Source organism: Ixodes scapularis, unplaced genomic scaffold (genome assembly GCF_016920785.2).
Source record: "Ixodes scapularis isolate PalLabHiFi unplaced genomic scaffold, ASM1692078v2 PGA_scaffold3__209_contigs__length_174095766, whole genome shotgun sequence".
Taxonomy (NCBI): Eukaryota; Metazoa; Arthropoda; class Arachnida; order Ixodida; family Ixodidae; genus Ixodes; species Ixodes scapularis.
This window is the reverse complement of record NW_024609868.1, coordinates 51,522,326-51,548,226: the sequence shown is the minus strand read 5'-3', so window position 1 is coordinate 51,548,226 and position 25,901 is coordinate 51,522,326. Positions and strand designations below refer to the sequence as shown.

Sequence of the window (25,901 nt, the reverse complement as noted above, 5' to 3'; positions counted from 1 at the left end):
TGCCTGAGGAAACAGGCAACGGTGGACAGGGAAGAAAAGGGGAGAGGAGGAAGCGGGGGAAAAGTGGAAAGCGCGAACTGGTCGTCGGTCTTTAAGGTCGTCCAAAAAGTCGTTCTTGAGGTCGTCTGACCATAGTACAGCTTCGTTGGTCTTCCTTCTTCACCAGAGTGGAAAGGCTGAAAGTTTTTTTGGGGGCAGCTCTCGTGTTTAGTAGGCGAATTTTTGTTTAGGTTTGAAAAATTCAGTGAGCTGCTTTTGTCTGGTTAAGCTTCAAACAACTTCTGCCCTGTGAATATATTTTTCTTTCTGGTGAGATTTTGTTTGAGTTTTACGTGAGTAACGTCTGTATTCAGATGTCCGTAATGTCTAGCGTTACGTACCGATGGAACCCAGAATAAAAATTAAGTTACGTCCGACGTAACTTTAATTTTTATTTCGCGTTCCGTCGGACGTAACGCTAGCACTGCGAACATTTTTAGGGCGGGGAAAGAGGGGTTCTCAAAGATTTGACTGCACCACCGCACTGACCTTCACCTCCTCCTCCTCCTCCTCCTGGGAACACCTGCTCCCGCCACTGCGAGAAACCGAAAGTGATATCAAATCGAGTGGGATTTCTGACGTTCATTCGAGAGTTTTTGCCTGCAGCTTTATATACCCGGTGACAACTCTCAGATGTGAAGACCGCGCGTCGACAGCGGGGATCGACGCACGTTAAATAACCTTTTCCTCCTTGCACGATTTGTAAAAGAAAGTCTAAAATTAAAGGCAAGGGTTAACCTGCTGTTTTCGGTTTCATAATCTCTAAACGCAATTAAAAAAAAAAAAAAAAAAAAAAAAAAAAAAAAAACCACTTGCGTGTAACGAATTAAATTCAGGTAAATACTTTATATGTTCCATAGCCTTAAAATATATTAAATTCCGCCCCGTGTTAATGTGGGAAAGAGCACGACTGTCACGATTTGACACGACTTGACGGAAACCAACGTTGACGGAAACCGACCAGTGACCACAGGACCACAGTGCGCATGTCTCGTTGGGGGCTGCCAACATGGCAGACGATGTCGACCGAAAACAGAAAGTCGCAGCCGGTTTAAAAAAGGTACGCCGCATTCCCGTGCCCTTAGAAAAACTCGTACCTTTCACCGATTGACCCACAGAATCGTCGTAGCATGTCCTCGCCACCGAACATTGTCGGAGGCTCAAGGATACGGGCGCTGGCCGCCTAGTAACACCGCAAACACACGCTAGAGTTCCAGATATTTAGCTCCTGACGCAGCTGACACGTTATCAACTGTACGGGTCGACACTCCGCGTTGAGCTTTCTGTAGCTTGCAGAGGAAGTTACGTGAAATCCAAAAGCGGCCAAGATTCTCGTAACATATGTCCGTGGGCGGGGCTTGTTGTGGGCTTGACGAATATGGGAAAATAATTGCCAATTCGGTGATCGCTGGCATGTTCTTTTAGAAAGTAGTCGCACGCAGGCTTACATTTCTTAGATAAAAAACGTGTCAGTTCGGCGTTCTCATTGTAATCAACCTGGGTCCATCTCTTGCAGCTAAAACAGTTCCAGCAGAGATCCGCAAAGAAAACTACGAAGCGTAAATCTTCGGAAAGCATCTCGCCGCCAACTGTGCAGGTGAGTAGGATCAGCGCAGTGATATTTTTTTTCTTCTTAATTTGATCTCTTGTTTTGTTTGTTTGTTTCTTTTTAAATCAGAAATTAATACCATCTGACACATTGGCTTTCTAGGAGCTTCAAGAAGACACACCAGAAGTATGCTTTCTGGAGCAAAGGTCGGTTGTATCTGTTTTCGAACGTCTTCGAGCCGAGAAACAATCGAAGCAGTTTTTGCCTACGTGTGAATGGATTGATTAAACATGACGCGGTACTCGTTGACATTGAAAAACGCCAACTTCATAACGATTTTTTTTTTCAAGCTCCTCCATGGCTTTGCCGTCTAAACCGAAGGAGACCCAATCATTGACTGCTCACTCCTGCCAGGACCTCTCCCAGTTAGCAAGTGAGGACCAGCCAAGCAATAGGTGAGCGATTGGTTCGGTATGGACAGCGTGCTGGATTCCTGCCAGTACCAGCGACCTAGACCCAGTTACATAGACTTTTGTGGCTTAGTTACGTGTTCCAATCAGGACTGCATGTGCTATCAATTTTCCCCCTTTTCAAACTGATGCCTCAAATTTTTTAATTGAATTCTGTTAGTGAGGATCCCAAAAATGTGCAACTATGTTTTGCTACTGTACTGTTGTGCTCAATTAAATTGTATGATTCCACGTTGATCAACAGCATAAATTTGGACTTCCGAGCTCGTTAACCGTAGCATTTCATTTATCTTTCCTGCCTCGCACAGCACAAGAATGGAACCACGGCCCTGGTCTGATTGCTACCATCACTGATCGTAACCTGTTCCAAAATGCAATCTCTAACCATTTTTGCAGTGATCCGTGACCTGTCGGATTGTTTGCGCGTGATCTTATTAGTATTGTTCATTCGTTACACTTTTACACGACATACTAAAACCAGAGACAAAGGCAAAAAAGCAAAATAAACACAATGTCTCAAACACAGCTATAACAACCAGCCCGCCTGCCCAATGACGTCGTCTGCCTACGTTTTCATGCATCCACTCACCCCCTCTTTAATGCCTTTGGGCCCCAAGGGGACATTCAATAGATACATAATTAATGTTTCTATTGGGCCCAGTTTTACTGTGTTTCTTTCTGTTTTTCTTTATATACTGCCTTATATTTAAATTTGCCGTGCGCACGATTGTATCGAGTCTGGGGGTTTAAAACTCTTCCCGCGATTCTTACTGCAGTCTTGGTTGCTGAAGCGCTGGCTTATCTGTGGACTGACAACATTGATGCCTTTGACGCGATTGCATCCAGGGTGCTGTCGTCTGCGGAGAGTCTTCGGCAGATCACGCTGCAGCTAAACGGCCTGATGAACGACACCAACGCGGCTCTCAACGGAGACATTGCGGCGCTCGCGGACAGCTCCGGCGCCCCAAGGAACGATGCCCTCTTGCGGAGGAACCAGGAGCTGGCTACGAGCCTCGAGTCCCTGCAGCAAGACAGGGACCAGCTCGAGTTTCAGTTGCAGGAGCTGGTATGTACCACCTCTGCGCCCGTAACATGTTTCCGACCTGTGCGTCTAGCATTCTACTTTGCCTACTCATCGATGTTAGTCCCGTAGTGGCAATGTACGACATCGCGGAAGCCGGAGTGTCGCGCTGTTGGATGTCGCGGTTCTGGCGGTATAGTGTGGAAGTTCCGGAAAAAAAACGAGAGAATGCGATTGTCGTCGTTGTCGCGGCGCCCGAACTCCCAGCTGCCAAAGCCTCTGTGAACCAGTGGTTTGCAGGGCGATCTGTGGCAGAACAGACATCTGTCACGTCTGCCGTCGCTGCCGCGACGCCACCAGGATCACGGCTGGCAACGGCTCTATGTCAGGTGGAAATTAAAATTCGAATACGGGAAGCACACCAGTCAGAGGTGCGTTCCAGGTACAGTAGCCTCACGTCTCGCTCCCGATGCAGAGGGGCAAGCTGACACGGCAGCAGCGTGAGTTCGAGCGTGAGCAGCAGGAGCGGGAGGATCAGTCCCGGCGCGAGCTGGGGGCCATCAACGACCAGCTACAAGTGCACATCCAGACCATTGGCATCCTGGTGGCCGAGAAGACTGAGCTTCAGTCGGCACTCTCCCAGAGCCAGCAGACCGCCAAGCAGAAGGCCGGTGGGTGGTCCCCTCGCTTTTACGCCTTGTTACGAGCACTGTAGCCACTGACGGCGTTAGAGGGACACCGACACCCCCCAAAACTTCTGTTTTATTCTTTTGCCAGGCCTGTACCTGCATTTTTATCGTTTGTACACCTTACTTGTCAAAGCTGAGCAATGAAAGCTATTTGTACCTGTTTATATATACCTCTTTGCAAGTCAGTTTTATCACGTGTTACACTGTCATGCGGAGTTTTGCTTCATATGTTTTGTCTAGTTTGCGCGTAATTTTGTGAAAAATATTTGCAACTAAAAGTTTCTTGAAACTACCATTAAATTCACATTCATGTTAAGTTCACCTGCATGACATATTTTCTTTAGTTCCGAAAACCAGGTGACTATTATCCTTCATTTTAACTCTTAAAACTCGTATGCTGCTCCCAACTTGCTCCAAGACCTCATTTTTGCTGCTCCCAGCCAGCTCCAAACTGTAGTTGTTTCTGCTCCCAAGATTGCTCCGAAGCTGCTTTGCCAAGTTCCATATCTGATAATAGGAAATTTTTTTTTCTTTTTTATAGTGGAGACGGAAGAGCTGCAAGGAAGACTGAAAGCGGCTCGAGAGAGAAACACGGACTTGGAGCGAAAGTTGAACTCTGTCAGCAGCCAGAGCCAGGTTCAAGAAAAGGTGAGGTTGTCTTTAAATATTTTTGTTTGTATAATATATTTTGTAATGGCGTCACTAAGGCGACTGGGAAAATGCCTAAAATATGCACACATACCTCCTAGCTCGGTTCGTGCCACTCTCTATTGTCGCCGCAATTCCCTTTGATTTCTAAGAGCTTCCCGTGCCGTGAATGAATGTGCTTCTTTGATTTTACAGAGTTCCCAAGAGTACCTCAGGGAAATTGAGAGGCTCAAGACAGAGCAGTACAAATCAAGGTCAGTGTTTGCAGATTGTTGCCCTGTCTTACAACTGCAGTGGTAATGGTGGCAATATCTTAAAATGAATTCCATTGCTTTCTACATTGCTCAGCAAATCAATCGAAGAACTGAAGCAAGAACTTTCCGAGCTGAGCAACAAGCTTGGCAAGAAGGTCAGTTTGCCTCACAACTTTATGGGTGTACTGCTCATGTAAAAAACAAAGCAGGTAATAAAAAGAAAAAAAAAAAAAAGAAAAAAAAAAGTTCCTAGACTTTTTTGTGCGTGGGATCAGCAGGAGTAGAAGTTCGGGGTAAAGAAGAACTTTACAATGAAATCCGTGGTGGCAATCCTCATTGGCACTTTAGGCGAAGGACAATGAAGCCCTGCAACAGGAACTTGGCGACGTGAAGAAGGAGCTGTCCCTGGCGCAGCTTTATGCTCAGCAGCTCGGAGGCGCTCAGGCTTCTGAGAATGTGCACAGCCAGTTGGAGGAGCTCCACCAAGAGAAGTTGGACATGGAGAAGAAAGTCAACAAGGTGAGGTGTTCCTCGTGGCACTTGATTTTTAAACCGGCACTGCTGAGAAGCTAGTACCTACAACATACTGAGCATTCCAGATTGTCAAAGTGCGTCTGCGTTCCAACGAGCACGGGCCCGTCTTTTTCACCGCACGAGATTGTTGCAACATTGAAGTGTTTTTTAATGCGAAAGCATTACCTGGGGGGGGGGGGGGGGGGTTCACGTGGACCGAGCCGATGTCATCAGTTTGAAGCGCGAAAACGGCACCTTAAATCCTTTCTCCAAGTGCAGCCAGCTCCCAGCTATGAAACCACGCGAAAAGCCTGGACATGCCACCTAGTTTCCCCGATCCCAAAGGAGCGAAATAAAGCTGATGAATTTTTGGCTTTGGTGCCATTGGCTGCTGCACGTCAGTTTGAACGATCGCTCACCCAATGGCGCTTTGTGTCCGTGAGGCAGCGGCTCCACCATTCCACGCCCAAGGTCAGCGCGCTGTACGCCGCAGACGAAAGAAGGGAGCGAAAAGTGGCGTGCGTGCTTTCGCATTCACAACACGTAAGAAGTGCTTAAATGTACCTTGAGCCTTTATTTGTCTTCCATAAATAACTTCATCTGCATTTCTGTCCCAGTTTAAGGATGCGATGGAGCAGATTGCAGCAGAAAAGCAGCAGATGTCCTCTCACTACCAATCGTACGTGGACCGGCTCTCTCAGCAGTTGGAAACAAGCAAGGCAATGGTCAGTTTCTCTCGATTTAAAATGCACGGCGGACATGCGTTGCGTCCTGTTGGTTGCTAGTTGTCCCTGATGGTACCATCGAGACATGTAATGTTGCAGTAACTTCTCAAAATTGCTTCCAGCAGTGGCGTAGCCAGGGGGAGTGGCGTAGCCGGGGGGGGGGGGGGGGGGGGGGGGGGGGCTTATGGTGCTTCAGCCCCCCTCTCCCTCTCTGCACACCAAGTCACAAACATCCCTGCCACCTCAGCCAAGCACCCTCCCCCCCCCCCCCCCCCCTAAAAAAAATTTCTGGCTACGCCACTGGCTTCTAAAGACATTGGAATAATTTCTGTTGTTTTGAAGTGAACATTTGACACCCAATGATGGGAATCAAACGGTGCTGGTTGTCGAGCAAACTGATGCTGAATTAGCAAAGACGTGGTAGCGCTCGAAGACAAGGACAAAAGGAAGAGAATTGGATGCCACTGTGTGCTAACTTTCAATTATTAATTCACGGGAAAAGATGAAACTATATATACATTGTGCCATTGCACCACCCTCAGCCAATCCGGTGCCTCAGCACATTTTGCAAGAATGTGATTTCCTTAATTAAGTGAAGTGAGATATGTAATACTCTACAAGGTTTACTACCTGGGCCGGTTTTCTCAAAGCGATGGTAAATCCATTTTGGTAAACCACGGTGCCTAGGAAGGGAAAAGTAGCTAGGTACTGTAATAAACGGCTGGATATAGAACAACAATTATTATTTTTGATTGGGCAATAAGATGCGCCATCTATCGGTGAAACAAGCCAGTCATTTTGTTTATCCTCTTTTTCCGCTGGTTGTCATCGATCTAGTATGGTATTTTAAGTCAAAATATAGTAATGTTGTACTTGAAGACCAATTTATTTGCTTCCGATGGTACGAAGAAATTTGAGCTATTATGCTATAGTTTGTCGACGAATATTCGAAAATGTAAGAAACATTTCCTTCAATATGTTTCGCCATAAACAACGCATAACTTACCCGCATTTCTTCCAGTCTGGCAATGCCGGTGCTGTAGTCTCGTTTTCGCTCCTTGCGACGCACGTTTCTGCGATTCCTGCTGATCTCAACTGTTTGCCCTCTCTTCCGTTTGCCCAACCGATTCGCCGGTGACGAGAAGCTAAGCTTCTCGTCACAGTTGAATTGCTGGCCACCGGGGATATGTAGAAACCTCAATGCTGTCGGCATACTGCCGGCGCACTGTGGACAAAAAAACAGTACAATGTCTCAGCTGTTCACCCCGAACGAAGACTTTATTGTGGATAACCCCCTTTCTCCGCAAAGTAATCGCTGCTCATGAGTTGGCGTGCATAGTGTAACAAATTAAACATCTTAGCATAAATATGTACCAACACTCGTTTGCAAAACATTTTTTTTACTCACCATAAAAACACTTGCAAGGCTTATGTACCGTCATATGTCTTGGATCCCAGACTGCTGAAGAGTGATGCGTTCGCGGAATGCTGCTGTCGGTTAGTTTAGTAGTCCCTCTGAACTATCGCTTTGCTTGACGTGCTAATAGGTTGATGGTGAGTCATTAATATAACAGCCAGATCGAAATGAATGTTCAGCAGAACCAAGCAGAACTATTAGCCCTCATTAAGCGACGCTGTGGCCATTTTGCTTCTAGGTACTGCTCCTCCCTCGGCGCCCCTGCTCTCCCAGTCACGTGACCTGGAATTCCCCCTTCTAGGGACAATAGTTAACTTTAAACCACGGTTTGCGTTCGAAAAAACGGGTCCTGGTGTAAACTTTAGTTCACCTAAAACATGCTACTCATCTGAGTGGCAGATTCTGTTTGACTGTGCAGTTTGTTTTCTTGGATCTCACTGGGCCCCAAGGAATTGCTATCAAGTGTGACTAACATTGTAATTTATGCTAAATTCATTGTAGATGTGTCTTTTTGCTGTCAATTTTCTTGACAGTTCCATGTTCTCTTTTTATTTATTTCAGCTACTGCTGCTTTGCCTAAGCCACTGGCTAGCCGCAGTTTGTCCACTGATTTGGACATTTGTGTTTAATTGTTTTCTGTGTTATAAAGTGAAAATTACTATTTTTCTCGATTGACTCACAAGGTGGAGAAACTGACTCAGGAGAAGGTGGAGTTGGAGAAGAAGGCTGTCGAGTTGGAGAGCCGGCCACTGCCATCGTCCGTGCCGGGTGGGACTTACTTTCTTAATATTTGGATGAAACGAAAAGCATGGGTGACTTGCTTTTCAAATGGCTGGAATTTATCTCCCCGTATCTCTCTGCATCACAGCACCTGAGACGGAGGAATTGAAACTCAGGCTGGAACAGTGTCAGCGGGAGCTAGATTCACTCCGGAGCTCCAGCGAAGCGCAGGTAAGGAAGGCCATGCGATATATATTGTTCACTGTGCTGTTGAAGAGTCTTCTCTAATTTAGAATGTGTGCACTGTTTTTTTTTCTTAGTACGTCTAAAGTAAAGTACCCTTTATATCGCCAGCAAAGTCAATTTAACCAAATGTATGACAACATGGTGCACCAGCCAATCCGCATGCTGTATGTGCACTATTAACTGAAGATTAATTGAATTGAAGCATTCGGTCAAACTGAAGCATCCGGCTGAATCGAGAATTAAGCTGAATAGACTCTTTTCGAAATTTTGAAATGATGCATAGATTATGTGCAGCCGCTATTAGTTGGTCATGCACTGGGAGCACGCATTAAACATGAACACCCCGTCAGCATTTGGAGCATACTCGGATTGAAACGCATTTCACGCGAGTGCTGCGTTGGCGCTCGGTGCGAACTTGGAACCGCTCACAGGCTTCACGCGGAAAGCGGGGAAACCAACTAATGGCAGCTACGCATCCTCTATGCGTCATTTCACAGTTTTGGAAAGCGTCTATTAAGACATTCAGACGAAGCATTCAGTTGCATCAATGCTTCAGCAGAACGGACAGCTCGGACGAACCGAGATGTTGCCCTATTTGATGCGGGTTGGATCTCTGCCCAAAAAAGTTAGACGTTTACAATCCCCTGAAACCCCGAATTAGAGTGCAGCTCTTGAGGAGGTGGAGGGAAGGGTACTGAGGGGAGAAGGTGGAAAGTCCCCTACTACTAACATGGGTGTGGATCGACGTGTGCTTAACGCAAGTCGCAGAAAATGCACATCTTTGGTGAGAGCATCGCATGTAAATTTGGCGGGAATTTAGTGGGGCAATTTTTTCCCGTAACTTTAGCGGGGAATTTTTTCCCCTAACTTTAGCAGGAATGTTTTCACTAGAGTTAGCGGGGAAATTTTTTCCACTTAATTTAGCGGGGAATTTTTTTCCTTAACTTTAGCAGGGAATATTTTCCTCTAGATTTAGGAGGGAAATTTTTTCCACTAGAATTAGCGGGGAAATTCTTTCCACTAGATATAGCGGGGAAAGTTTTTCCGCTTAATTTAGCGGGGCAGTTTTTCCGCGAGTGACGTTGCACATGACGTCACTGATGACGTTATCAGTGGTGTCACGCGTCCCCTAATGAACCGCGCAGTTACGGCGACGGTGACGCCGCTCAAGCCGGAAACGGGCACCTAAGACCTGCGCTCCAAAGACACGACTCGCATATATGCAGCTTTCACCGCACCAATAGCTTAGATGGCAGCCTTTCGGACGGTAAGAACGCTAACACGACTATTTTGCATCCGCCTCCGACAGGCGAACGACAATCAGCAGCTGAGCCTCTTGGTGGCGGAGCGGGAGGCGAGGGCAGAAGAGCTGGAGCGGCAGCTAGCTCGAATCAAGGAGGATCATGTGGAGAGCAGCCGCCTGCTGGAGACGATCCAGAGCGACAAGGTGGCCGCCAGCCGAGCCCTGAGCCAGAACAAGGAGCTCAAGCGACAGCTGGAGGAGATGCAGGACGTCTTCGTCAAGCTGGTATGTGCCCTGGGCCTGCCCGGTCAATCTTCAAGGCTGGTTCACACACTAGCGACTGCTTACGACCAGGTGCCTCACAACCTCTTGGGATCTCTTACGTCCAGAAATTGGGTCCATATATAGGGCGGTACACGTGTCATTCTTTTTTCTTTTCAAACACCATTCTTTCTTTCTTGACCTTAACAGCTTTCAACAATGTTACAAATGACCATTTCTCATGATAGTATGTACATTTCTCGCAAGTACCGCAAAACCTTTGCTCTAGTGAAACGAAGTTCCAGGGTCACCTTATAGATGGCGGCAGCGTGCCAGTGTATTTTCTCGTCGCGAGAGATTTTAAGAACTAGGTCGTAAGCGAACGCTACTGTGTGATTGAGCCTTTTGGGAGGCCCGATCATACACTTGGGCGATACCATCTCTAGAAGATGGGTTTCCTACTTTTAGGGTTGTGTTCTTTGATATAATCATCTAGCAAAATATTGTTGCCGGGCTAGTTGGTGCATTTTTGTGGTACAAATAAAACGGTGCTGACAGGACAAAGCCGAGCAAGTAAGACGGGGCACGGGCTCTAACTTTCAACTAGCTTTATTTGGGAAAGTTTGCATAGTTTGAAGCGGTTGTCACTCGAGGAAAAACGAATGGACTGGCACAGAAAACAGCAAAATACCCCCTCTGAAATCGGCACTTTTGTGCCGTACTGTCGCCGTCGGCGCTAGGACAAGCGACCTGCCAGGTTGTGGAAGAAGCTTTGGTTTGCCTAGTAGGGCTTTTCAGTTTCAGTCGTGGAACCCTTCGACAAATTGAAGTTGATGCTTGCGAGGGCCATAGATGCCGCAGAAGGCCAGAACAGTGGTGCCTTTTGTAGTGTCCAGGGGTGCAAGTTTGGTACCGATCCTAGGATATTAAGGGAGGCCACTACCGAAAAGGGTCAACTTTTGAACCTTTGGCTTAATATGAATGAAATTTACAGCATATACTGGCACTTGTGACACACAATGCAGTGCAAAGTTTCATTTGTGTACACAAATTGTGAAAGAAATCATAGTCGTTTCTATCGGGAACACACCGATGCGAAAAGGTGGAACGGAGAAAAATGCGTTCAAGGTGCTTAGACCTCTACTTTTTCTTTAGCGTCGGTGGAAGGAAAAACACTTATAAAAAAATAACTATGCAATGTAAACAAATGAAACTTTCTGGGAATACTCTAGACGTAAATATGGCATTTTTCAAAATCAACTTTTTTTTTTACAGAATTTTTATTTTTTCTGAGTAGTCTCGCCCTTTAAATAGATTCGGCAAACTGTAGTGATATCCCAGTCTTTTGCCCGGAGCACCCGACCTTGTTGCATGCAGCTTTACAGATTGGCTGTTGGCAACTTGGAATCCTTGAAAACCTCAGGAATCGTCCCGTAACCGGCGCTTGCGCGGCGCCACTTACGTGCTACGGCTTTTCTGCATCCTTTGGCTTGTATCGGTGCGGATTCTCACATGGCTTTGCCCTCCTTATCCCTCCCTCCCTCGCTGCCTGGCTCAGAGCAATGACAAGCTGGAGCTGACCGAGCAGCTGCAGAAAGAGCAGCATGTCACCAAGGAGCTTGGGGAGCGCTTGGGCCAGCAGGAGGACGAGCTCAAGGAGCTCAGGGACCAGGTCAGGGCTCGCACGACCCTTCCCCGATGCAGTGCATATGAGACGCATTCACTAACAATACTGACATGTTCCTAGCTTTTGGTTCGTTATTCTTAAATGGAAGCTGAAGCACTTTTCAGAAAACCTGAATTAGAAGCGGGCTTCTATGCGGAGCGCAAGTTTTTCCGTTTTCTGCTTTATTTTTGCTGGGGTTGTGGTGACGTCAGAACGCCGAGCTCCGATTGGGTCTGATGGAAGGATAGTGGGTAGATCTCAAGGCAGCTTGCTTTGAGGTCTACCCACTATCCTCCAGTCAGAGCCAATCAGAGCTTGGCATTCTGACATCACCACACCATCTGGAAAAGATGCAGGTAAACTTGCCATCCGCATACCTTTTTGACTCGTGAATTTGATTATCACATTTGAATTGGGCAGGATTAAATGTAAACCGCCTCGATTTTAGGAAAACCAGCAGCGATTGAAGCAGGTCATCCGGCGAGCCTCTATGCTGCCTGTTCTCTGCCCTAGGCGTCGCGAAGTCATCGCGGGCATCTCGGAGCCAGCTTAGTGGCGAGCAAGGGTTATCTGATCCCGGCCGCCGACATGCTAGTATAAAACGTGTGTTTTGTAGGCTATGGATGGAAAGGATTAATTGTAGGCGGTTTTTAGTGAGAGTACAAAAAATCATTGCGTGGCCCTTTTAACCATTTGCGATCAGATGTCTGCCGTTGCCCGACACGGTGCTCCGGCGCTGCTGTTCCGCTCTTTTTGCTATATCAGTGCCACCATGTCTCGGGAAGTTTTGTCAACACTTTATTCTTGTCGTTCGAGTTCCTCCCATAGGGAGCAAAACCGTTCGTGAGCGGAAGACTTGTTCACGCTTTAAATTTTTCTGGCACAACTAAACGTGGCTTTGTATTTGCCACGTTTTACGGAAACTCGTTGCGTGACTGGGTCCAAAGTGAAGACGATCTTAATGACGACGACAATTACGTCCCTCCTTCCGATGACGAGGAGACATCCTCCGCCGATTACAACGATGAAGATGAAGCGAGTGTGCTAGACAGTCCCCTTTACCCTGAAGAATGCTTCGAAAAGTATCGCACATTGCCAAAGTTTCGCCAGAGGAACGTAAGGAAGCAGAAGCACCGCAAAAAAAAATACTTCACGTTGCTTTCGTACATGGCACTAATTTTATTTCCCCTGACCCATTTCTGCAATGAAATTTCTGACTGGATTGACCGCAAAGTCTGTCGGGGTGTCTGACCATGAAGGGTTAAGCGCGACAGAGCGTGCGTCGACCCACGCAGCTTGCGGTCAAGGAGGACAAGGTGCACGACCTGGAGCAGCTGTCGACCAAGGACATGTACCAGCAGAGCCAGCTGGCCGACCGCATGCGCCACTACCAGGCACAATGCCAGCTCACGGAGATCCTGCAGCAAGAACTTTCGCAAGCCCAGGTAGGGTCCCAACGCCTTTCTGGTGGCGTTCGTTGGCGCGTGCAAACTACGGTGCGTGGAATGTGTCTCCCGACTGGTCTGTTTACCACATCTTAAAAGTTGGTCCCTCCACTTCCGCTCGACGAGACGGTTCCACTAAAATGTCACGCTGTTGCCGGCCTCGATCTTGGCAGTGTCACAGCACCGGTGGTGGATGTGGGAGACGACTGTGCATCTGCCTCACCCACATCCATCGATGCACGGGCGGGATAGGACACCAAACAGACCAGTCGGAAGACGCGTTCGAGGTACCTCAGTGCAAACATACAAAACCAATTGCCGGGACCTACCGTTATTGAGACAGCAGGAGTCTTAGGCAGTTTCGTCGTTGCAGGCGAGGATAAGTGCCCTGGTCACGCAGAACTCCGACCTGAGGAAAGCGCTGGCCGAGAGGGCCCAGATGGCGGTCGACGTCAACGAGAAGGACTCTGGCAAAGTGCACGACCTGGTACGTGTCTGCTCTGGAAGACGGCGTTACAAGGGGCGGGAGGTCCGCCCCTTGTAACTCCAAAGCGCACTGTCGGCGCTTTGGGTATAACGCCGAGTTAGAGCTGAGATGCATGTTCTCGTATCGTGTGTAACTTGTTAGGTGTTTCAGGTTTTTGAGTGACATGTAGTGGCCTTGCAGGTGGGCTCCCTTTCAGCTTCAGTACAGCAGCTGGAATTGGAGCGGGACCAGCTGGTCAGGCAGCTAGACGAGCAAAAGGGTCAGCGGGAAACGCTTCAGCATCAGCTGATAGAGCTCAAGCAGAGCGAAGGTGGGTGTCCGCTTCATGGGTGAGGTGGCTGCGCCGTCATTTGTCTGCAGATTGTTTTTGCACCTCCTAATTGTTTATAGAGTCGGTGATTGGTTAAGAACCCAGTGGACGCTCTTCTTCACCACACGCTAGTTGTCTTTCGTTGAGCTTTGGCTGCTTGGCTGCATGTGCGACTAATTGTTATCACAGACGGATAGCTCACGCTTGAGTCAGAGCATCTACTGGGCTCTCAACCTGTCACCAACTATAGATAAGCATTCTTGCATTGCGCAAAGTGCATATTGCTGTAAGAAGTTTTTTAAAGACTCATTCGGGTCTAATAGTACTAAACATTCACGCTGGTTTAGGTTAGAAACAAAAGCAAAAGGATGCTCAACTTCGAAATTCACTCTCCTCGACAGGTAGTGCATGATGACACCATCAGTGGAAAAAAGGATTTTGGCATGGTTTCACCATGCAGCTGTCACTCCCAGTTTCTGCATCAATGTTTGCGACACCCGCAGCAGCGAATGAGTCGAGCTTTCTTTCCCTCCAACTGCTTTTGCGGTGTAGAGGTTCTATTTCAGCTTGTGGATGGCGAGATGTGAGGTTGGAACCCTCGTTGGTTCTTCCCCCAAACAGTCTTCAGGGCGTTGCTCACAGCCTTAGTTGCTTTGCGACGCGAAGCTTTAACCTTTGGTTTCTGTGCCCCCCTCGCAGACAGCCTCCTCTCCCGGGAGAGCGAGGAAGTGTCAAGGGAGAGCTACGCGAAGCTGAGGGCGGCGATGCAGAAGCTGGAGGAGCGCTTCAAGGCCACCATGGACCAGATCGCAGACCTGTCGGACCAGAAGCAGCAGCTGGAGCACCTGGTGACGCAGCTGCAGGGAGAGACTGACACCATTGCGGACTACATTGCCCTGTACCAGGTGCAGCGGGGCATCATGCGCAAGAGGGCCGCCGAGAAGGACGACTACATCTCCCAGCTGGCCAAGGACCGGGAGGACCTCAAGGTGGGCCGGGCTGACGTTGCATTGTGGAGGGCCGTCTAAACTGTACTCGGTAGAAGCCGCACGTGGCAAAAGCTGCACGCATTCGTTTTCAGTTGGACATCAACTGTGCAATCTGCTTGGCTCTCCTCCTCGCCTACTTGTTGTCTCTTCGCCTTTCTTGTTTTTGGGTGATTGGGGACGAAGGCAGAGGCCTGGACGACAGCCAACAGAGCACGTGAGGGGCTGTCCGGACCCACGTGACAAGCATGCCCTAAGCCTCCGTCCAAAGATGCAAGCGGAGGGGAAGCTTTTTCCTTGGCAAACGAAAGCATACAAAAGCAGATTGGACTGTGTGGCATATGGAGCGAATTTAGAAAATGTGGCATCTGCTCTGTCCTGTTTGGACAGCCTTTTACCTTGTGGTCGTGTGTACAGGCATGGTGCCTGGAGCGTTGCCAGGATTGTGACCGGCGACGGCATTACGCTTCTGTGATGTCATGGGGCGGAAATTGAGGGACCACTTTGAAGATGTGATAGACAGACCAGTCGGAGTTTTAGGCACCGTAGTACACTGCATTTTTTTTAAAGACGAAAAATAATTTAAAGGAATACGACACTGAAAGTAAAGAAATTATTCTTTTAGTGTTACGTGATCCACAGCGTTGAATGTAGGGTAAAAAGTGTAAAGCTTTGATTAGCAGATTAATTATTTTAAATCTACTGAATAACTTTTGTCAATGAAAAGTTGAATACCATGGCAATTCTTAGGTATTTGCTCAAAAGGACCATGAGACGGCAGGTGGCAGAGGTAAGCTGGACAGTCCTAATCTCACTTCTGAGGTTACCTACTTCGTAGTAGCCACTGCCAAGAGATAGCCTTCTTTTGTATGGTTTCGAGAAAGAATGAAAAGCTTCCCTTTATGCATGTGCGAAGAGTGAATTTTGAGTTCAAAGCGAATTGTGGTTTTGGCTGAATATATCCGGACCAAACATTGAGGAACAGTGACAAGGTATTTATAATCGCCAAGTCGCCAAGGCTTTTTTTTTTTTTTTTTTTTTTTTTACAGTGGAGCTGTTAAGGGCTAGGTTCCCCAGGATCGTGTCCGGTATGTTGACACAAACCTACCTGGACAGCTATCGCCATCTATAAGCGACGGCTGTAAGCACACAACCAGTATGGTTGCCGCCGTCGTTCGTAGATGGCGCCAACCTTTCCCACTATCCAGAGCCGTATATTGGGAGAGTTTGGCCTGTGGGTGTGGCGACGAAGGTGCCGGTGAGGAGAAAAGGAAATGAAAGGAAGGAGAGCGCCAAAGGAGCGAGAGAGAAAGAAGGGAGCAGAGAGGAAACGACCGCCATTTTAGAGCGCAGCTCTTAGGGGCCCGTTTCCGGCTTGAGTGGCGTCGGCGTCGCCGCCGTCGGCGTAACCGCGAGGTCACGTGAGCCCCCGAGTTCACTTGACCCACCCAGGTCACGTGACCCACCCAGGTCACGTGACACCCCCAGGTCACGTGACCCCCAGAAGTCACGTGACCCCCTGAAGTCACTTCTGCGGGTCACGTGACCTCAGGGGGTCACGTGACCCACCCAGGTCACGCGACACCCCTAGGTCACGTGACCCCCTGAAGTCACGTGACCCTTTTGAGGTCACGTGACCCCCTAAGGTCATGTGACTCCTTCAGGTCACGTGACCCCCAAAAGTCACGTGAGCACCTGAGGTCACGTGACCCCCTGAGGTCACGTAACCCCTGAGGTCACGTGACCCCCTGAAGTCACGTGACCTCAAGGAGTCACCTATCCTTCAGTATGCTTCCATCTTCCTCCTCAAGAGCTGCGCTCTAACCGGCGTTACAGGAAATTGTAAACGGCTTCCTTTTTTTTTTTAGCAACGCTGTCAGAGGCTGGTCGGAGAAGAGCACTGCTGAGGCTACGCGTCGTCTGCTACGGGCCGACTTCTTTTTCGCCTGAATAAAAGTTTCTGGCCATACGCCAAAAAATCTTCATTTATTAGCTTTTTAACCCACCGAGGAATAACAGAATGTCATTTTCTTGCGAGAGTCAGCAATATAAAAGGCAATAATGGAGATTTAGATACCGATCCCACGCATTCCGCCGGGAGAATGATCGAAGATGGCGGCCCTCCTCACTCAGGTGGGGGCAGCCGGGATTTCACGCTCATGCCTCTTGCTCTACGCCGCGTGCTGATTGGCTCACTTGGGAGGAGAGCGTTACGGCGGCGAGATCCTAGACTGACCAAACTCTCCCCATATACGGCTCTGCCACTATCATAGAAGAATGGATAGTTGGGCGGCGCGTTGGTGGGAATTCATTGTAGGAAACAGCCCGAAAAACAGACGACGAAGAAGAAGCACACTTTCTTCACGAGAGTGGAAAGGCTGAACGATTTTTTGCGTTTGTACTTGACGCATGAGAGACCAACTATCCAAAACACAATTTGCGGCTCGAAATTTGTTTTCTTTCCACCGGAAAACCCCCGATCAAGAACTGGCTGCTTTGAGTTGTGCCGACTCTCTTCTCTGTGGTCACGTGCCGTTTCCTATGGTTTAGGCACAACCACCAATGAACTCAAAGTCGTGGGTCATCAAGGCACACACTCGATATTAAAAATAGAAAAAGAAATATGATAGACACTTTTTGTTGCTTCTAAAAAGTTTGAAATATGATGCAAAAAAAAAAAAGTTTCATAACTGCGTGATTTTTGGCAACACTCTCCTCTATATTTCTTCTTTCTCTCCAGTCCAGTTTCGGTTTCGAGCAGTGCACTTTTTTTTTACTTTATTCAAAATATATGTAATGCTGTAGCAAAATATTGATTGGGTAGTCTTCTGACACCATTTTAGATCTCCTGGCAAAAAATTAAATAAAAAACAACAAAAAAAATTAAAATGCTTTCATGTTTTAGATTTTAGAAAAAAAAAAGAAAAGTCAAATGAGTGACGTTTCGGGCGCCTGCAAACCACCCTCAACTCGTACACCGTCTACCAAGTCTTGTGCGCAGTGATGCGCAAGGGGGATGGGGAGTATCCAATTGGGTTTTCTTTTAGAGCTTCCAGCTTGTGCGGCCTCTGACTGTACTTGAAGGCTGGTCTGAACAATCTGGAGAGGAGGGGGGGGAGGGAGAGAGCAAAGTGCTTTTCTGTCTGCAAGGAAGTTTGACTGACGTAGTAGCACAACGGGGTGAGGCTCAAGGGAGGGATACTGTTCTTCACCTCGGGCAGATGGTGCCACTAAAATTTAATATAGCACAACTTTGTCAATGATATGAGGTTTTCGACACACTTACTCATATTGAAACAACAATATTTATAATAAAATATCATTAGACTGAGCACATAATGGCACATCTTGCCAACTTATTACATTATACCCCTTCTGCGTCACACCTTAGTTCCCATGGCCGCAACCCAGCGGCTGCAAATCGTGAAATGTTCCCGTCCTTGTCTTTGCTATTACGCAACTGAGTCACAATATTTCAAAAGGAAGTGGTGTCTCCATTCCTTTGGGAAGATAAACAATGTAAAAATTTAAAACTGCAAATTCTTTCAAAGTTGAAATTGTTGCATCGCCTTTTTAACCAAAGACCCAGCTGAACCCTTAAAGGTTGTTTCTACCCTTCCACTTGTACATTTCAAGCTAAGTTAATTTTGATCTAACTATATTTATAAATTGCCCTCAAAAAGTCTGATGCCTACGTTTAATGGGACAGTAAACAAGTGATGCATTTGACAAAAAAGTAAGTCTATAGAGATGGCCAGGTATGTGTAACTAAGGGGATTACCTATTCGTCTTGCTATGTGCAAATATCCTTTCATCAATCTCAAATTTGAAAAAAAAATAGAAAGAAAAGCAGTTATTAATAATTGCAGGATGTTAGGGCATCTGTGCCCAAGGTAAACACTAGCATAATATCCACATTTTAATTTTGAAAATTGAACATTCACAAATTTTTTGTTTATTTTTAAATGCACTTATATGCACGCGTGCACCATCCTGCTTTGAAAGTGTGCTTTTGTCCTAAGCCCGCAGCTGCAATATTTGTACTTTTTAAAATGTTGATCGCAGCTGGTTTACCCTGTTGAGTGAGGCACTTTTTACCGAGCATCGACGCACTGTAGAGAAGCAACACCCGCCGAAGCGAGCTCCGCAGTGTACCGGTGCTCAAAAAGAAGCGTGCTTGATAGGGCTAACTTAGAGCCGTGTGTAGAGAGAGTTTGGTCAGTGGGAGGAGCGGGCAGAGCCAGGAGCGGCATCCACCAGATGCAGATAGAGGGCTGGACGTGCTCTCTTGGCCTACTACAGAAGCCGAAAATAATCCCCTTAGCGATGGTAGTGAGAAACACTTTAAAAAAGTGCTTAACGGTTAAATGTAGGAACTCTTCATGGTTGGAAATATGGTGCATGTGATGTTTTGATTATGATCATGCAAAAAGATGAAAGAAACGAATGTGCCGCTCAAACTCTGTTTTGCTTGGACGGCAGATGCACGGCCCTCGGCACCTGGAAGAGGAAGCAAAGGAAGTTGTTTGGAGCGCACGTTCGTTCATTCCATCATTTTGCATTTACTGTGATTGAAACATCATGTGCATTATATTTTCAGTCACCAAGAGTTACGCTGATGCACTTAATATTTTGTTTCTCGCAATCGTCGCCAGGGTATTATTCGCGGCTTCTGGTTGGCCACATTCGAATTGGTGAACACACCCAGCCCGCTTTTGCCCAATGGCGGCGCTTCGTTTGCCTCCTATACTTCCAAATTAATAGCCAAACTCTCTCTAGATACGGCTCTGAGCTAACCCACTGCAATCGACACCTAAAAAACTATGCAAATCTCAGTTCATCTCTGAGCGAGTATCTAATGGCATATATTTCGAATATTTGCGCAATACGTTTCCCTCTCAACATGTTGTGCACATATGGATACCTTTTTGCTCGAGAAAACGGCAGTCGAAGAGGAAAAAGCAACCTGATGCTCATTGGGTGTTTTTTTTTTTTCTTTTTTTCACACGTAAAGACAAAATATTCTATGCCTATTTTATGCGTTATGACTCGGAAGGTTTATTTGGAGGACTAGTTGCCTAAATTTAGTAAAGAACTTGTCTCAATGACTCAAACAATGAATTGCTAAGCCTGGAGGTTGGCTCAGCAACAAGGGGAAAGGAGGTGGAGGGTGTTGAGACTCGACCGACACAACTTTTGTTTCCATCGTGCAGGCCAAGCTGTCCGAACTGCAGTGCCTGATCGTGCGACTACTGGAGGAACGTCAGCAACAGCACCCCACACAATCCTTGCCGCCCCTTCCGGGAAAGGCGCTCACCCTGGCTTCGTTTTCTTGTGAGTTCAAGGCATCGTCTTGTACGGTCGCTAACGAAGTGAGAACAGCAGGGCGTGTCTTTTGAACGCCCGGCCCCCAGCACGTGCTCCGTTCATCCTGCCCCTCCACGCCGTACTCAATTTGTCAGCAACTATAGTGGTTCGCTTTTAGAGAAGATCGCCACGGGGCCTCGGGTGGTTTAGGACATAACCGAAATTGCAACGGTCGGTATCTTGGTCATTTGTGATGTCATAACCACGTGCCTTGGCAGAAACGTCTTATCACATGCTCTGCGGACATTGATGTCACAATAGGGTTGCGTGAATATTGGTTCAAATAGAATACAGTAGACTCTCATTAATTCAAACTACAGGAAGTCGCAGGTTTTAGTTTGAATTATCAGAAATTCATCTAAACATGAGACTAGATGACATTATGATTTGTTACATGGATAGCTACTCATACAAAGCAGATTTTTGCCAGTTTCCTCTACATAGGCCTAATTATAAGCAAATACATGCATAACACATTGGTGAAAGAGCTATGACGTTAAGTTTATTCATCCGGCAAAAAAGTTGTCGATTGTGCACTGTTTAGACAACATATGCGATCTCAAAACAAAATTTTCAATACCAGCCAACGCAAGTAGCTCTTTATGGGACTCTTCCTTTGCAGACAGAAATTTCTGGAGTTGAGCGATGTGCTTAAAGCTGTGGCTGTGACAGTTGGTAGCAAGTCATCCCTTTCTTCATCGTCATCTTCACTCTCACTGCTGCACTGTGCTGGCATTACTTCCTGTACTATGTCCTCTAATGAGTCATCACGACAAACACACGCATCGTCGTCAAGACTAGTTTATTCCGCCAGCTCGGCGTTCACATTATGTGCTTCAAGGCCAGAAAACATGATGCCGTTGAGCTGGTCCTTATCCTCGATATCATCTTGGTCATCTTTCTCGAAGCACATAATGTGAATGCTGTTTTCCGCTAATGTGTGCCCGCTTGAGCCCATTGAGTGCGCATCTTTTTGAGCACCAATGCACTGCAGAGAAGCAACACTCGCAAAAGCAAGCTCCGCAGGTATTGCTTCTCTGCGGTGCACCGTTGCTTGGAAGAGGCGCACTCAACGCGGCCGCGAGAACAAAAGAGTATGAATTAAGCAAAAACACAGTTCGAATTAGATGACTTATAAATACATTAAAAACATAGCGGGACAACCAAAATTTTCAAATCTGTTTGAATTATCGCAAGTCTATTGTAATGCTGTATTAGTCTTGGCCTTCACATTGCTGTGGGGAAACTGTGACGTAGTGGCGTGCTTCAAGACTAGGAATCATATCGTACTACTCCATTTAAAGCTGCATTGGCAAGTCTTTACGTAGCGGGCACAGTGGTCACAATCAGTTAGTGGCAGTATTAAACAAATGAAAGAAAATTCGTGCCAACCAGTAGCAATAACTAACATGCCACGATGCTCGTCTGCTTATGGCAATTGACATATTCAATTCACAGGGAACACTTGCGGTCCCCTACATTTCCTTTTTTTTTCATACGTCATTCATTTAATTATTTATTACCCAATTCATTCCTCCTTCATTTAATTTTAAGGCACTCGGTCGTAAGCAGTTGCGAACGTGTGAACCAGCCTTTAGCTTTCACATTGCTTTAAGCGAACTATGATGTGGTAGCCTTTTTTACATTGTTGAAGCTAGGAATATATGGCGCACCGTGCATTCACGAGTGCGCCCATCAAACCATTCTGTCAATCTTGGCCGCAAGGCAGCTCTGTTGCTGCCTCGCCTCAGACACAATCACATGGTCGTGTCGCCGCGGGGTCGATCGGGATCTCGAATTCGGCTCCCGACAGGCCGCCTTCTCTCCTAGCCACGGGATGGCGCTGCAGGCGCCTCGTGGCGGGCGAGGAGAAACCTTCTCGCCCATCGATCGATATATACTGATAGGCCAGGGGGCGAAGGGCCTCTCAAAACTTCAGACGAGACCGAGACGCAGGCAGGTGGGTGGCGATCGGATCTAGGATATCGCGGGACACGAGGCCTGGGGGCCCCCTTTGTGTTTAGCTTTGGGCTTAATGTGCGTTTGTAAATATTTGTGTAATGTTGCGTGTATTTGTAGCGTAGATTGAGTGTTTTGTAGCGTTGTTTTATTGTACCAATAAACGGGGAGCGGAATCCCGCTTCCGTGAAAGAACCAGGCTGCACTAGGTTTGTTGACAGACCACGTGGGAAATGGTGAATCGACGGCGGTACGCGATTTCCTACAAATGATACTGCACTATTTTGATCCAAAGTAGTATTTGCACATCCCTAGTTACGGGATGCTTAATTACAAAGGCGGTAGTCTTAAATAAGTTCTAAAACATTTGTCCCAACCAGTGGCAATAACTAGCTTACCACGATGCACATCAGCCTAGGGCGATGCACGCTTGAACACGAGCACTCAAAGGATTGTTTGTTGTTGCCGCATTCTATTTCAGCGTCGATGGCGGGCTCTCCCGACGCTGGAGACTCCGGTCGCGGCGAGGCCCCCACCACCAACGGGAACGGGGGTCAGCCTGAGGACGACGAGACGGCCCAGAAGATCATGCACCTGCTGACAGAGATCGAGACGTCGGGCGCCGTGGAGGGCTCCCCTGTTCCAGACACCTTCCACCCCTGCCCCGTCTGCTCTGGACGACTGCTGACCGTTTAACGGTAACCACCCGCCAGTTTTAAATGCGTGGCTTTTATACCCTGGTCAGACGAGCTCCTTTAAACGCAGCTAAGTGCAACCGAGGTCATGGTGTTTAGCACAGTTGGCGTATGTCCGTGGTGCTGGAACGTCGACGAGTCCGGAAATAGAAAACTCTCGGCTCTTTGTTTATGACACGCGAGACCATGGCGTCGTGTGATCACGCGACATAAGGTCACGTTACCCCATGTGCCACGTTTTCATTATGGTCACGTGCCACCAAGAGACACCGTTGCCACATGACCCTGTGTTATCATGGTGCCACGCGACATGACCCAAAGTCACGCGGCATCAAGTGACATCATAATGTCACGGAGGACCTAGAGATTCTACGCATTTAGAGTGCCTTTGGGATATACCTAGGGTTCCGTGTTTTTCGGATAAATCCAAAAAACTGGGAAGAACACTCGTCGGTAAAATTTTTGCTGATTTATCCGGAAAAAAAAACAACTGAATTTCAAAGATCCCGATGGAAAAATAAAAAGAAAAGAAGTTGTTTTAAGTTCAAGTTACGTGAGAGTGCAGCGTTGGTGTCCTGAGAAGAGGCCACTTCGGTTTCCTTTGAAGTCTTGTACTGTTGACAAAAGAGAGTTTAGCGTTCGTCGAGATTCATTCAGGACATCTGGCCATTTTGGACCACGACAAAAGCCTTTGTTTCGGTTTCCTGTTTGGAGCATACTATTTGTGCTTCTCAAAGGGAAGAGGAGTTGGTGCTTTTATAAGAGTGAAAGCTATAAACCTGCAGATTTCATAGAGGGGGCAGGGCAGCCGGAGCTTCCCAGTGACTACGTCCAGGTGTTTAGTCATTTCAAATGACTGATGTTAATTGGAGCAATGCTTCCTTGCAATACTTGTTGTGGGACAGTTAGCATTGACACTGGCAAGGGCCCCAATGCCAAATGCAGCTGCAGACATATAATTTGATACAGGTGAGTTCTATATGAATTTAATGTATGTATGTGTCCGAATAATATATGTTTTTTATTCTTCATTCTGAAAATATGAAAACGGTAATATTGAACTCAAAATTTCGGTGAATTGGAAATCTAAAAAAATACTCTAATAAACCCCAAATTTTTAGGGAAAAATGAACTCTAAAAAATACTTTCTGAATTTAATATAAAATAAACTCCGAAAACGCGGGATCTTATATACCAGAGACGGGCAGCTCTTTTAAGAATAGACACCGATTGGACGAGCACTTGCTTACAACTGGAAGTTTGATGAAAATTTAAAGGTAAACTTTGGCATCTGTGGAAAACAATAGAGGAGGTTTGCGAGAGAAGCGGGCTGTTTTTTACACCAGTTTAAGATTACCTGATTAATAACTGGTTGGAAGTGTTCACTGAGACGTCGCCAGCAGTCGGGTGGTCCTGCCGCGAAAAATGGCTTCCACTTTCCCATTGACAGTTTTCGAAATGACACTTCTACCTTTTAACTAGATAACTTCTAATTGCAAAACTTTGACGTCTCATCCTAACTAGCGATATTGAGATCAGGTGGCGCACGATCACACTGTGACGAGTTGCTGATTCTGCAGGTCTTTATGGCAAGACAACACAGGTCCAGCTTGCCGCAGCCGACTTCGAAGACCTCCCCCATCCTAGTCGTTCCACGGGAACATTCCACGGCGATCCATCCGAAACGCCGTCCCCAGTGCCTTCGGACTTCTCCCGTGCTTCGACAGGGGAGCAACGGTGTGCTGCAATTCCCGAGATGGAACACTCTGCCTGTCCAAAAACGACAATGGCAGTGCACTACAGTTGCCTCGGTTTTCGACGTAAAAAAGGCGAAACCACCGGTGAAAAGTTGCTCCGGATTTGTGGCCTCTTCCTTTCGACCGCACGGAAGGAAAGCATCGGTGCCGAGGCCTTTTCGGCGTGGGACCGACACAACGCGACGCCCTTCTTTTAGGGCGCGACGCACGATTGCTGCGACGGAATTATTTTTCTACCGCCGTCTTCTTCTTTGCACGCCGTACCTGTGCAGTCCCGAGACGGTTTCAGGGCGATTGGAATTTCGTGTCTGTCGGGAAGCGGTGCATTATCGTTGAAGGTAGCTTGTGCAGCATGTTGCAACATGGAGTTGTCTTTTGGGAGAAAGCTGTGATCCGTAAACAACCGTTTTGTAAAAAAAAATATCGTTTTTTTTTTTTTGGTGATTTTTTGCATGCATTAATTGCTCTCTCGTTTTGGCAGAACGTAGCAGTGTTTCTAATGGGCCTCGATGGTATTGTTTCTATGCATGCTGCCAACGTTTAGCCAGTAACCTTTTTTCAAAAATTATAGGCATTGCTTTTTCTTTCTTCAATGTGGTGTGTTATCCTGACGGAATGCATTACGTGCAAATTTGGATAATGTCACTCTTTTTGTGGTTCTCACTATCGATCTATTTAGAAAGCTGGCTGCACGGTCACTAAGAATGTATAATACTAGTACTGCCGGATAAAAATTGAGAGATAGCTATGTATATAATGCGCTCGTTCAAAGAAAAATGCTTTGTAAGAACCAAAACTTTCAATAAAATTGTAGACGTGAAAACAAGAAGAGTTTCTCCGTGATGGGATCGAATCGAGTAATTTTGGAGCAAATGGTTGTGCTCCAAAATGAACTTTTGTGTGCTTACAGTTCATTCTCATTCACTACACTGCATATAGTGGATTAAGGCTTGTGCATTGGCCTGTCCTACTAAATGACAATATCTTGTTTGTCTTACTACTGTGGTGCAACCACTTGTTGCCATCTATTGCACAGCAAGTTTGCTTTCCTGAAATACTCTACTGGTGTATAGTAGTTGTGCTTAAAAGTACTAAACAGCAACTATTAAGCCAATGCAACAAGAAGGTTGCTACAAAAGCCTATACTTGTTTGAAAGGCACGCTGCAACAGCTGCTATTGGAACACGATTCAACAAAGCTTGGGTGGGGGCTAGTTGGTTGTTCATCATGGATTTTAAACTGTGCTGCCAGCAGGTTAAAGACAAAAACTGAGACAAGGGAATAATGACACTAACATGAGAAGTGCAAACTAAAAACTGTTTAATTTTTTCCGTCCCACAGGAGAGGAAAACACTTGCAAAGAGAAGACATAAAAGGAGTAAAAAAAAACGGGTGAAGAAAACAAAAACAGATGGATGATTACTAGCACGACTA

The 25,901-nt window shown here is 46.8% G+C and overlaps 1 protein-coding gene across 4 annotated transcripts; it reads left to right on the top strand.

Moving 5' to 3' along the window:
• Nucleotides 1–967: 967 nt before the first annotated feature.
• LOC8041869 (golgin subfamily A member 2) lies at nt 968–25,593 on the top strand. 4 transcript variants are annotated; one of them, XM_029971703.4, is made up of 22 exons: nt 968–1,099; nt 1,556–1,636; nt 1,751–1,794; nt 1,939–2,043; nt 2,905–3,124; nt 3,555–3,750; nt 4,310–4,416; nt 4,612–4,670; nt 4,765–4,825; nt 5,019–5,189; nt 5,801–5,908; nt 8,009–8,093; nt 8,194–8,276; nt 9,601–9,819; nt 11,354–11,467; nt 12,757–12,906; nt 13,280–13,393; nt 13,574–13,703; nt 14,403–14,692; nt 19,903–20,023; nt 22,497–22,713; nt 24,291–25,593. In XM_029971703.4, the coding sequence occupies exons 1-21, from the start codon at nt 1,049–1,051 to the stop codon at nt 22,709–22,711; spliced, it is 2,724 nt and encodes a 907-aa protein (XP_029827563.3). In that variant the 5' UTR covers nt 968–1,048; the 3' UTR covers nt 22,712–22,713; nt 24,291–25,593. The 4 variants fall into 4 exon arrangements, with proteins under 4 accessions (XP_029827563.3, XP_042148365.1, XP_029827565.3 ...); XM_042292431.1 differs by lacking the exon at nt 24,291–25,593 and adding an exon at nt 23,616–23,836; XM_029971706.4 differs by lacking the exon at nt 968–1,099 and adding an exon at nt 1,288–1,382.
• The last annotated feature ends 308 nt before the right edge of the window (nt 25,594–25,901 follow it).